The 12,550-nt window shown below is 37.9% G+C and overlaps 2 protein-coding genes across 6 annotated transcripts in view; one reads left to right on the forward strand and one right to left on the reverse strand.

Moving 5' to 3' along the window:
* Positions 1-1,491, forward strand: part of ppfia2 (PTPRF interacting protein alpha 2) — a 301,081-nt gene extending 299,590 nt beyond the window's left edge. For all 5 annotated transcript variants that reach the window (XM_041780667.1, XM_041780669.1, XM_041780668.1 and 2 more), the window contains one exon: positions 405-1,491. Coding sequence is in view for 1 of the 5 variants with exons in the window: in XM_041780669.1 (XP_041636603.1) it covers positions 405-416 (12 nt within the window). In the remaining 4 variants the exon portion in view is untranslated. The remainder of the gene's footprint in view (positions 1-404) is intronic.
* Positions 1,492-1,605: 114 nt separating this feature from the next.
* The window catches only part of acss3 (acyl-CoA synthetase short chain family member 3), a 98,904-nt gene continuing 87,959 nt past the window's right edge, over positions 1,606-12,550 (reverse strand). The window contains exons 11-16 of the mRNA XM_041780672.1: positions 11,790-11,853; positions 7,072-7,153; positions 6,700-6,822; positions 4,137-4,236; positions 3,823-3,998; positions 1,606-3,168 (exon numbers count right to left, since the gene is read on the reverse strand). Of these exons, the coding sequence (XP_041636606.1) occupies positions 3,085-3,168; positions 3,823-3,998; positions 4,137-4,236; positions 6,700-6,822; positions 7,072-7,153; positions 11,790-11,853 (629 nt within the window). The 3' untranslated portion in view covers positions 1,606-3,084. The remainder of the gene's footprint in view (positions 3,169-3,822; positions 3,999-4,136; positions 4,237-6,699; positions 6,823-7,071; positions 7,154-11,789; positions 11,854-12,550) is intronic.

Consider the following 12,550-nt stretch of genomic DNA (forward strand, 5'->3'; position numbering starts at 1 on the left):
GTTTCAAGGGTAATTCCTTTAATTTCTATGAAAATTCCAGACAGTTATCTCAGAAATTCTAATAAAGAATTTAATTCTATGTTGTTGGAAAGCCCAAATGTAAAGTCATCTCATGTTCATGCAGGGTCTCAGGAGGATATTCACGTTGGCTGCTCTGAGGAACTACATTAGAAAGCAGCAGTTCTATTGCCTGTATTGATCAGCAGTATAAAATTAAAATGCTTATACTGCTGCTTCCAAAGTCACCTTCCCAGCTATAATGAGCTGCTGTCTGGGTTGCACTCGGTTGGCTCATTCTGGCTCTAAATTACATTCCTGGCATGTTTTGATTTTCTCGTCTACTCTTTAGAAACTACACCGACTCTGTGCGTGTTATTCAATAGTTGTGGATGTGTTTCCTGCAGGTACAGTTCTGAATGGAGATAAACGGGTGAGCTGCTGGATGGGCCAACCTGCTGAGGAACAAACACGCACTGCCAAGAAGCCCTGCTCCCCTCCCCGTCTCCCCCCTCCGTCTCCTCCTCATGTGGGCACCAGGTGCCGGTGCTAAACTGTCCTGCAGGCCTCCCTGTTGTCACCATTTATACCTTTTACATGTACAGTAACTTGTCAAAAAAGCATAACGTACTGTGTAATTTCTTCTACAGGAGATGTGTAGGTTATCTGTACATAAATATGCCATTTTTTAATATATACACACATCTATGTATAAAAAAATATTCAGAGTTTGTGCAAAAAAATGTCCCTGCCACCTCATTTAGTGGACCATAGATTAATATATGCTGCTCTTAAACTGTCTCCATATAACCCGCTCCCCTCTAGATCATTTTGTACATATGGTTTTATTTTTTCATTGTGCTGAAAATAACGACGATGATCCACAGAGAGAGAAAGAGATGGATGCTGTGTGAAATCCTGCCCTCTAGTGGTGCACAAAGAAACCCCTCCAAGCCCTGAGTCTTCATCCTTTCTCATGGAGGATTTAAAGAGGACACACTGGAAACAACAAGACAAGCACTTTGATACAACCGCATCAACTCAACGGACTCTTCAGTAGCCAAGGACGAGTAAAGAGACGTCCCAAGTTGCACAAAAAAAGCAGGACGCCTTCGCCCGTAGAACCCGTCCGTCACCCGTCGTACTGTATGTTTGTGTCAGGCGAAAAACACAAAAAGACAACTTACTCACTCAGCCGAGCTGGCCTTCTCCCCTCCGACGACACCGTTACCAGACCAGGAAATAACTGAAAGACAGACCGCTTTAGCTCCTAGTGTGTAGAGTGTATATGACCATGTTGAAGTGAGGTGACTTTAAAGACAAACCTGTTGCTTGCTGTGACTTTACACTGGTGTATCTGTTAACTCTTTACTTTCTGTCAGAGTGTCCGGAGTCTTGGCTCTGTTTTTTTCTGTCTTTGAGTTATTTCTGATGGACGACTCAAACAAAGTCTTACGCTGTTTTTTTCTTTATGTTTGTTTTTACATCTTCAATTTGCACGAACAATGAATCATTTTATTTTGTGTCCATTTTTTTATTTATTCTTGTACTTTGGTCAAAAACTAAGTGGTGAGCAAGCAGATTTTCATTGTCAATAAAAAACTACTGTCAGTGAGCAGATCTCTTCATTTATTCTGAGTGCAAATCCTGCAGAAAAGTTCTGTTTCACATTGTTTAACATCGAAACTGTCTGATAACCCTCTGGTATCATTAGGGTTGCTTTCGTCCAAATTTGGCTGTGTTACTACAAATGACATGATTGCCTGTAAAAAGGTAATTTCTTGATAAATTTTGAAATACTGATTTCAATTTCTCAAACAAGCTCAAAGCAAATGTTCTTAGCTTCAACATTTGACTTCCAACATAAATGGAACACAGCAAAAGTCCCTGAATGATGACTTGGTGCAACATTTTGGGATTTTATGGAAAATGTTTAGATATTTATGATTATTTCATGGCACTAGTTTCGAACCAGTTCACCCAGGAAGTCTCCTCAGAGATATCAAGTACAATTGGAGCAACAGTGTGGCCTGCATATCAATACAGACAGATGGACAGGCAAATTATGGTAGTAAGATAGGGTTACGTCAGCTATTATTCTGGCAGATATATTGAATATAGTCTAGGCTCTTAGATCAAAACTAGGGATGCACGATATTGGATTTTTGCCAGTATCCGATACGTGAATATTTGCAGATTATTCAAGCCAATAGTGATATCGATACTGATATTTAAATATGTTTTTCAGACGTTAAACTTCAGTCCTTTCTAAGACACTGTAAGGTTTGAGGAAGATCAAAGAAAACTTAAGTCCTTAAAATATAATTTGAAGTTTCGAGAATCAGGACAGATAAAGAAAAATATCTTGACTTACATAAGTCTGTTTTTCTAGCCTTAAACTCAACTAATTTCATAGCATATATGGCCAAAATCTACAGTCCATATATGCTGATATTCACAGCCAAAATATCGGATGTAAATATCGGCAGAAATTTTAATATCTGCCCTTATCAATATGATGCTGATAATATCTTGCATCCAAAATAAAATGCCTTTTTTATTTTTGGCCACATTTAAGTCAAGTTAGGCCCGGAACTTGCTGGACAAATTAAACATCCCATCAGGCCTAGGTGCATCGAAGAATCCCTCAGAAGAAGTTAAAAATGTTGCTGGGTTAGGGAATGTCCACGTCAACTTACTTAGCCTTGTGTCACCATGGCTCAGCCCCAGATTTTGGCTGGATGGATTTATCAATCAATAAAGGGATCAATCCATGGATGGATAAACAGGCCTATAATAAGTTGTGTACAACTTTACTACATGTTCAGGCCATTAAGGACAAAATGTCCTCTTCCTCAAACAGAAACTAAACTAAATCACAGCCTTGGATTACAGAACATAATGTTAGCATATTGAAGTGATACCAGAGGATTAATTTCACCATCTAAATCAAATATTGCCCCTGTATAATGCCGCAGTTCATAAAAACAGATGTAAAAGAGTCCTTGTCTTCTTTGAGTTCATATTTGCAGATCTCTCTGCTGAAAAAAGCTGCTTCTGATGCCACAGTTTATCCAGCAGGTGGCTTCAGGCTCTTTGGGGTCTCAGAGCTTTTTGTACCTGCTTCTCGATGTCTTTGAACACCTCTGGGTCCTCGATGGTTGGAGTGATCTGTGGGGGAAAATAATCCAAACAAGCACTGGTTTAAATCGCTGAATGCAAACAAGATACCTGCAACAATTTCAAAGTGGCCTCCAGCTGAGCCTTGACCACTTGACATGCAATATTTTAGGGGGTCTTGTACCATTGAAGCAGCTGTCTCATGTATAAAAAGTCATAGATTAAGCTGGTAAAACTGAAAATTACTAATTAATTGATGTGTATAGTTAGATATATATGCTGATGACCCTCTTCACTATGCAAAAGCATTCTCTGAATTGTGCTGACCTACTTAACTTTAAAGTTTTACAGCTGTAAACTCAGGAATCATGAGTTAACAGAGCTTATATTACACAGCACTGTTTCCTCACTTTGTCATCCACCTCTCTCTGCAGGCCTCCAACACCTGATCAGCACAAAACCAAGTCAGTAACCAAAAAAACGAACAAATAAAAGCCTAAATGAGCCCTCGGTTGTGTTTAATGAGAGCAGAGCCTGCTAATACACAATCATTATTCAAATTCTGACTTGTAAAATGAGCTTTATTCTCTGCAGTGGCACAACATGGGGGACGAAGACAACAAAACAGTTGCTACAACAGTTCCCTCTGTGGTTTTATTACACATCTTTAAAAACAATACTGGCAGCAAGAGAAAAGTGTTGTACCTTGTAAGGCTTTCCATTAACCAGGTTGGCTAAAGATGAGCGAGGGATCTTTCCGGAGCGCGTCTTTGGCAATCCTCGCACGAAAAGTACTTTCCTAAAGGCAGCTACGGGCCCGATGGTGTCTCTGACAAGCTTCACCATCTCGTTTATGATCTCCTCTTCCTTTTTCTGCACATCTGAGACACAATATGAGGAAATAAGACCATGAAGGTGTGACAGTTATTTCATTTTCTAATTTAAAAGTTGAGGATATGCAAAAAGGAGTAAGAGAAATTCTGTCATACTTCTACCCTTAACATCCAAGATTGCCTCACCTTTCTTGAGTACGCACAAAGCCAAGGGGACGACACCCTTTAGATCGTCCTCAAAACCCACAACAGCACAGTCCCCCACCGCAGGGTGCAGCAGCACCGACTGAAACACACACAGGCAGATTAATCCAAACTAAAGAGAAAGACTTGAGCCTTTTGGCATGCCACCCAGGCGTGATTCCTATTTTTCATCTGATGAGACGTCATTTTTAGGTCATATGCTCTTATTATTTGCAGAAAGATTGTTGCCTTTGACTGAAACGATCTTGGTCCATGTTTTTTTCAGTGAGGTACATAAACACCAGAAAGGCCAAATCAAACACTTTGGTTCCTCTGTTCCATCAGCTGTTGGGTTTTTAGTCCTCAGCTGGTGTAAAAAAAAACAACAAAAAAAAAAAAAAAAAAAAAAACACAACTCTTAAATTCAGCCTGCTTGTGATCAAAAATGGCTGCAATGATAAAATAACAATAAAAATACAAAAAATTTACATTTTTGTCCACCTTCCCTTGCTTTGATTTTTTTTATCAAGATCCTGATCCAGATACTAACTATCAACAATTGATAACGTTTTAGAAATTTAACTCTTTAAATGCCAGTTGAAGTTCAAACTCCTGATGTTTTCTGTAAAAAACACAAAGTTATTTATTTTCATATACATGCAAATTCAATTTTCTTGAAGGGGATTATCACAGCCTTGAACATGTTAATAATGAGCAAAAACTTGATTTCAACACATTATTACTTTCAGTTTAAGATTTTAACAATTTGTGACACTCTGAGTGTTCGTGAACAAAAATGGACACCATACATAAACAGCAATAAAAACACCTATACATTAATTTTTTAAACTTTTTTTGTTTATATATATATATATATATATATATGTATATATATATATATATATATATATATATATATATATATATATACATTTATTTTTTTTTAAGATTTATTTTGGGCATTTTTGTGCCTTTATTTTGAAAGATGAGGACAGTGGATAGTGTCAGAAACAGGGAAGAGAGTGGGGGAGAGACATGTGGTAAAGGGCCTCAGGCCAGATTCGAACCCGTGCAGTACATACATGGGGCACGCCTTAAACCACAAGGCCACCTGCGCCCCTTTGTTTTAATTTCTTAATCAAAATCAGACCTGATGATTTATATTAAATGCTAATTAATTTGGGGGAATTTAACCCTCTCAGTGCCAATTTCAGTGCAAAACACTGATTTTGGAATGTAAAAAACACAAAAATGATTTTTTTTTATATGCTACATGAAAATTGCATTTGATTGAAGGGGATTATCACAGCATATGCTAATTATGAGCAACGACTTTGATTTTTATTCAAAATTATGTTTTTTAATTTTAAGACTCCATGCACAAAAAAAGGAAAAACATGTAATTTCCCTGAATGCCAAATATCGGAAAATGTACGACATTTGGTCACGAAAAGGAAAAGCTTCAAATTTTAAGCACTGACTGCAGAATAAAAGCATAATATCATAAAATGTGTGGGGTTTTACTGTAATGGTTGGGGTCATAAATTGTGGTCTCAGTGGGTTTTAATGGAGGCAATTTTGGTCACCAACACCCAGACTGTTTAGAAAAAGAGTACAGAGCTTAGAATTGACCTGCAGGTTCTGATATTGAAATTTTTAAATTCTATTGAAAAAAACATACCCTCCAAAATGTATGCTGTTAGCATTAGCATTTAACATAATAATGCAAAAGAAAATAAAAAAGGAGTGTACATTCAAATTTTGGGGAAATGTCCTTCAAGTAATGTTCTGATTTTCATGAAAATTTTAGGGAACTTTTTGGATGTTTGAGGGAACTTTTTGGATGTTTGAGGGAATTCTTTTGGAAATTTTCCATGGACTTGAGGGGAATTTATTTGCACAGTTTTGCGATAGGATTATACATTTTTCTGGTGAAATTTGCTTTTAAAGTTGTGGAAACTTGCATGAAAATTTTCAAGAATTTTGGTGGAATTTTGGTGATTTTTTAAATTGAAATACTTAGGCTTTTCCACAAAGTTTCACTGAAACATTGGGGGAATATTCAGGGATTTTTTTTTCTTTTTTGGATGGGATTTTTAAAATTATGTGTAAGAATTTTCACAGAAATTTTGGGTGATTTCTTGAACATTTTAGGGAATTTGAGGGGCTTTTTGTGAGTTTGACATCTCTAAGAATTTTAAAGGGAATTTTCCAGTACAGAAATATTAGTGTTATTAGTAAAATAGGTATATTTCCCTCATCTGCAGACATCATTTTTTGTCGAAAAGTACGTCCTGTTCAAAGACGAGGCTCAGGTTTTTAATTAATCGGGTCCCACTTGTTCCAAAATAGTGGGAAAAACTAAACATGAATTCCAAACAAAAGGAGGTTAATATAGACTGTTGTACATGTGGCTCATCACTGCCCATCTATTACGATGAAATCTATGGGCGTTACATATTACAATTATGTTAATGCATATGTGTGTTTTCTCTGATTGGTATGTCCTGTGTGGATAAAGACTTTCTAAGGGCCCCTTGTTTCATGTCCTTAGCACTCCTCTTACCTCCTCCAGTGCTCCAGCAGACAGCCTGTGTCCGGCCACATTGATGACATCATCAGACCGCGACATGATGTAAAGGAAACCCTCTTCATCCACAAAACCTGCATCCATGGTGTCATAGTAACCCTGGAGGGGAAATAAACAGGGAGAGTTTCAAGCTTTAACCTCCTCATAAACCTCTAGATTTAGGGCAGGAGCTCTGTAATACAACAGTTGAACACTAGAGGGCAACATTGAACCACATAATCTCTACCCTCTGTTCTGCATTCTTCATGCGGTGTCATAAGAGGAGAATTGAAATGTTCTTTTATTGACTCAGACAGCTGTGAAAATGATCACATTCATTAGGGAGTGAGAAATGACGGCACATCTTACAGGAAACTTGGCGAAGTAGAGCTCTTTGAACAGTTTGTGGTTCTGCCACAGTGACAGCGCTGCACCAGGTGGGAGAGGCAGCCTGGAGAAAAAAGGAGGAAAAAGCTGACATTAGATTCATTTCTGACTTTCTTTAAACATAGGCATCATGGAGTCTGATAAAAAGACTTCATTAAACAAGAAAAGTCCTACGGGGAAACAAATGTCTTCATTAAGATAGACAGCAAAAAATAAATGCAGATTTTTTTCTTTTTTTTTTTTTAAGTAGAGGAAGTGACATATCGGCACAAAAACAAACCATTAACCAAATAGCATGAGAAAAGGGTGATAAAAAAAGAAAAGAAGAGAAACATAACATCTAACAAGATACTAAGATGTGCTATAATTCAAAATGGTTAAAAATGTTAAATATGAAATGATCTTTCCATCCATCCATTATCTACACTGCTTAGAACTATGAGGTGAGAGGCAGGGTACACCCACGACTGGTCACCAGTCAGAGCCTACATGTAGACATGAACAACCACGATATGGGCGATTTAGAGCCACCAGTTTAACTACCAAACAGGTTTAGGACTGTGGGAGGAAGCCTGAGAACCTGCACGGAGATGACATCCAAACGCCACAGAGGAAAACCCTGACAGACCAGGACCTGAACCAGGGACCTTCTAGACATGAGACTATAGTGCTATAGCTGGGTCATCATTCAGTCCGTATTAAAACACATGATAAATTAACATGATCATACACAGGACAGAGTAGTAGAGGAAATGAGATCAATAGATAAAGATAACGGGAAAGGAAAATAAGGAAAGTGAATGAAAGGAAAGAAAAGAAAAAGAAGGAAAGGAAGGACAGGCAAGGAAAGGAAAGGAAAGGAAAGAAAAGGAAGGAAAGGCAAGGAAAGGAAAGGAAAGGAAAGGAAAGAAAAGGAAGGAAAGGCAAGGAAAGGAAAGGAAAGGAAAGGAAAGGAAAGGAAAGGAAAGGAAGGACAGGCAAGGAAAGGAAAGGAAAGGAAAGAAAAGGAAGGAAAGGAAAGGAAAGGAAAGGAAAGGAAGGACAGGCAATGAAAGAAAAGAAAGAAAAGAAAAGAAAAGAAAAGAAAAAAGAAAAGAATGAAGAAAGGAACAGGATACAAATCCAACCCAATCTAACACAGTAAAGATGGATAACAATGAAAACACAAAAGCAGGCGCTGACAGCCTTCACCTGAGATATACTAAGACCCCCCCCCACACACACACACACACACACACCCACACACACACACACACACACACCCCCCCACACACACACACACACACCCCAACACCCACACAGCAAATAAAAATGCTCTGTCACCTACTAGTATTTATCTAGAGACTACAAACATTTCCCCTCTTGACCAGTGTCTGTCCAAGAGGATTAAAATTCTCAAGACTAAACCCATAACGTGCCTGTGCATAAAATACTTTCATTTAAAAATAGGAGAATTCAAACACTATGAAAATGTTTTATTTGCATAAAGTTAATTATAAAAAGGATCCTTTCTGCTGTTTGATCGAGGATGTTCTCTTTCAACATTTCTGAGCCAAAAACAAAAAAGACACTCTCCTCTGATGTTAGCTAGTGAGCTGTTGAAGCACTAAAGCTAACCCTCAATCAATAGTCAGTATAGCAAAAGCAGCATGAATCATTTTCACATTTATAGACTTTCTGAGAATCCATGAGGCGTTGAAGGAGCCTCCCTCTGTAAATATTGACCGTCATTTTCTGAGATGTGATTAAAGCTTTTGATCAAACAGAGCTGGACCAGTCTGTAGAAGGAAGTGCAGCTGTTCCCATCTGTTTCCAGCTCTACCTGACCATTTCCCAGCATGCACTGCTCATGTGAATACTTTGGAAATCCCCAGCGTTGGCTCTGAGTCAATAGCAGCAGCTAGGACGGGGAAACAGAGCTGGAGAGTGATAACAGATCGGTAGCAGGAGGAAGATAAGGCTGAGAGAGGGCAACGGGTGGTTGCTTTTGATGAAGTCCACTTTGCACAGCTAGCTCCATCACATTAACTCATGTTTTATTCTACAGCACAGACTGACAAGTGTAAGTGGTCCACATTTTCAATACTTCTGATATCTCATGTTTGAAGGACACAATCCCCATTATTTTCAATCAATAAGTTAAATAGTGATATTAAAAAGTAAAAAAGTACATGTTTACCAAAAGGGTTTTAAAAAGAAAATCCTTGTCTAAGGCTGGCTATACACTACATGATTTTAGTCCTGATTTTAGGTGCAGTTAAAGGTTGATTTCAGGGGCAATTTTGGGCTGATTTAGGCCAGATTCAAGGTTGGTTTAGGTGTGACTTTAGGTGTGGTTCATGACTGATGTTGGGGCAAATTTAAAGTCACTTTGCTTAATTTTGGTGATTTTATGACTCATTTTAGGGTAGATTTAAGGTTGACCAAGCAAGATTTGAGACCACAAGTAAGGCCAGTTTTAGGGCAAACTTTAGCCCCAATTTTGAGCTGATTGTAGGTCCAATTGTGGGCCACATTGCAGACCAAGTCTTGGTCTAATTTTAAACTAGACTTTAGTCCAATTTTGGCCCTATTTCAAAGCTGATTTTAGGGTACATTTGGGGTGAATTTCAGGCCTGATTGTAGCCTGCTTGTAGCCAAGCCTGATTATAGGTTAATATTTTGGCCAATTTAAGCCAGATTTTTGGCCAATTTAAGGATTATTTTAGGGGCAATTGTAGTGCTGATTCTGGGCTGATTTCAGGCCCAATTTAACCTGATTTTAGACCCTGCTTTAGACCACATTATTGATCATTTTCAGGTCCTGTTCCAGGTCAGATTTAAGGCCAGATTTGACCTAAGTTAGGCTGATATTAAGCAGATTTCAGGCCCAAATTTTGGCCCATTTTTAGCATTGATTTAAGGTTGAAAATAGACCTAGGTTTGGGCTTGATTTCAGTTATGATTTAAGGGTAAAGTTTAGTCCTGATCTGGGGCTGATTTTATGCCCAATTTCAGGCCAGATTTTAGACTGAACACAAGACCAGATAAAAGGTTATTTAAGGACCAGTTTCAGGCCTGATTAATAGTCCATTTTAGACCCCATTTGAAAAGTTTTGACATGACTTAAGCTGATATTGAATCAATTTAGGCCCAATTTTGGCCCTATCTTAGAATAGATTTAAGGTCGATAATGGTCCTAATTTTGGCCCTGATTTAGTTAAGACTTAGGGGCAAATTTCAGTCCTGATTTGAGGTGGATTTTAGGTCCAATTACAGGCAAGATTTAAGACCGAACATTAGACCAGCTTTACGGTCAATTTTAGGCCCAGTTACTGGCCTGATATTAGGCCTGATTAAAAAAACAATTTTAGATCAAATTTCAAACATATTTTGGGCACTTTCATTTTGAGTGCATGTGATATTAAGCAGAGTTTAGGGCCAATTTTGGCCCTTTTTTTTAGAACTGATTTTAGGGTAGATTTCAGGTTGATTTCAGGCCAAACTTTAGGCCTGATTCTAGGCCCAATTTAAGGCGAGTTTTCTGACCAATTCAATACAGATTTTAGGGTCAGCTAAAGACCAATTTTAGCCTGATTTCAGATTGCCGCATGATTAGCCTGAATTAAGGCTTGTTGCAACTGTTTGTCTGTCATTATCATCAGCTGCCTGGTGTCAATACAATTATTTTACTGCCCCTGATTGTTTGGAGACTCTTCTAATTGAAAAAGTAAATATCAAACATGTTTAAAGTGTACATTTTGAGATTGGGCTGCCCATGTCAGAAATATGCACGATAGCCAAAGAGAGTGAGCAGACCAGGAAGCGTTACCAAGAGCCAATGTTTTTTTTATGTCATTGAAATATTTGGCTGTATCTTCTTCACAGTACACTGTCATGTTGCTAGCATAGTAGAAAGCTGTCAAGGTCATCTGTTACAACTATCATTAAGAGTTAAAGCTTACTGAGTGTAAATCAAGATGTAAAATGACTGTAGAATAAAACATTTGAGAGCATCCACACAACCGGCTACATGCTATCTGGACGATATCACTCACATCTGCAATGACTGAGATGAGGATTTTGATTTTTGGAAATTCAAACTGACTGAAAGCAGGTAGACTGTTCCACAGATTTGGAGCTGCTGCAGTAAAGGCTCTGTGTTTTAAGCCTGGATCTTGGAACATTTAAGAGCATCTGGTGTGTTTACTGGTGTGTTTGCTCTGACAGGAGCATGTTGGTCCAACAGCTCAGAAAAATTAGACAGTGCCAATCGCTGTCAAGTTTTTATTTTTTCAAAGTACAGCAGAATCCAGTGTACAAGATGCACTTTAAAAACTTTTTTTGTCATCTCAAAGCATACTGCTGGTGTTACACTGGCGTGACCAGTTTATTCAATATGAAATGCTGAGATGTATGTCATTGTGTCTGTAAGAGCAAAGCCACTGTTACCCAAGGATTGGGTTTTTGAGATTTGCAAATCATTGCATTCTGTTTTTTATTTACACTATACTTTGCACCCTGACTTTTTGGCATTGGGGTTGTATATTGATGCTACTTATACTCTGCATCTTAAGGTAATAAATCTGGATCCTGAAGCTAACAGAATGCTGAAGGAGAAAAGTTTGCCAGAGTGAGAAATACTTTGAGGTCACAGTGGGCTTGTAGTTGTGAGTGACAGAGGAAAAGTAAAGCAATGACTTTGTCTACACACAGCTTACCTGACAACAATATTTCCCAGGGTTCTTGGCTTCACCTCCTGCATGTCATCATCAATCACGGTGACTAGTGGAGAGGGAGGAGCACATAATTCATATTCAGAGATGCACAGTCAAACTGGAGGAGCCAAGTTACTAAAAAACTGAGTGGAAGGACAAATACCGTTCATTTCTGCTGTGGTTTTGTAACATTAGGCTTGCATTTCAAACTTAAATACCTCAAATTAATAACCACTGAGCTTCGTTAACTTCCTGAGTTTAAGTTTGGGATGCATTTTAAGTTTCTCCCTCTTATCAGAGATCAGTAGGACCTGATGAGTTTAAAAGCTCAGCCTTGTCTTTGAACAGGAAGTAGCTTTGACCATAACAGATGTCCACAGATCTCCTGAAGCTCTTGTGATGCAGAAAATACATCTCTGAATAAAAGTCGTGTATTTCTTTGAAAGTTTCCTTCGCAATACTCACACAAACTCCCTAAAATTTCATATAAATTACCTGAAATGTCTGTGAAAATTTTTATAAACATACAACACAAAGTGTTCCATAAAAAGTACCCTCAAATTTCATCAAATATTCCCAAGATGTGTCAGTAAAACATTATCATAAAGCCTAAACAATTCAAAAAATTTCCCCAGTATTTCCAAGTAGATTCTCCAAATTCTTCAAATTTTCAACAGAAATTTCCCCTTAAATTTTTCTTATAAAATTCTCAAAAATTTACAGATACATTCCATTCATTTAAATAAAAATGACATCAAAATTCC

The sequence above is a fragment of the Cheilinus undulatus genome, linkage group 23, assembly GCF_018320785.1.
Source record: "Cheilinus undulatus linkage group 23, ASM1832078v1, whole genome shotgun sequence".
In the NCBI taxonomy this organism is placed as follows: Eukaryota; Metazoa; Chordata; class Actinopteri; order Labriformes; family Labridae; genus Cheilinus; species Cheilinus undulatus.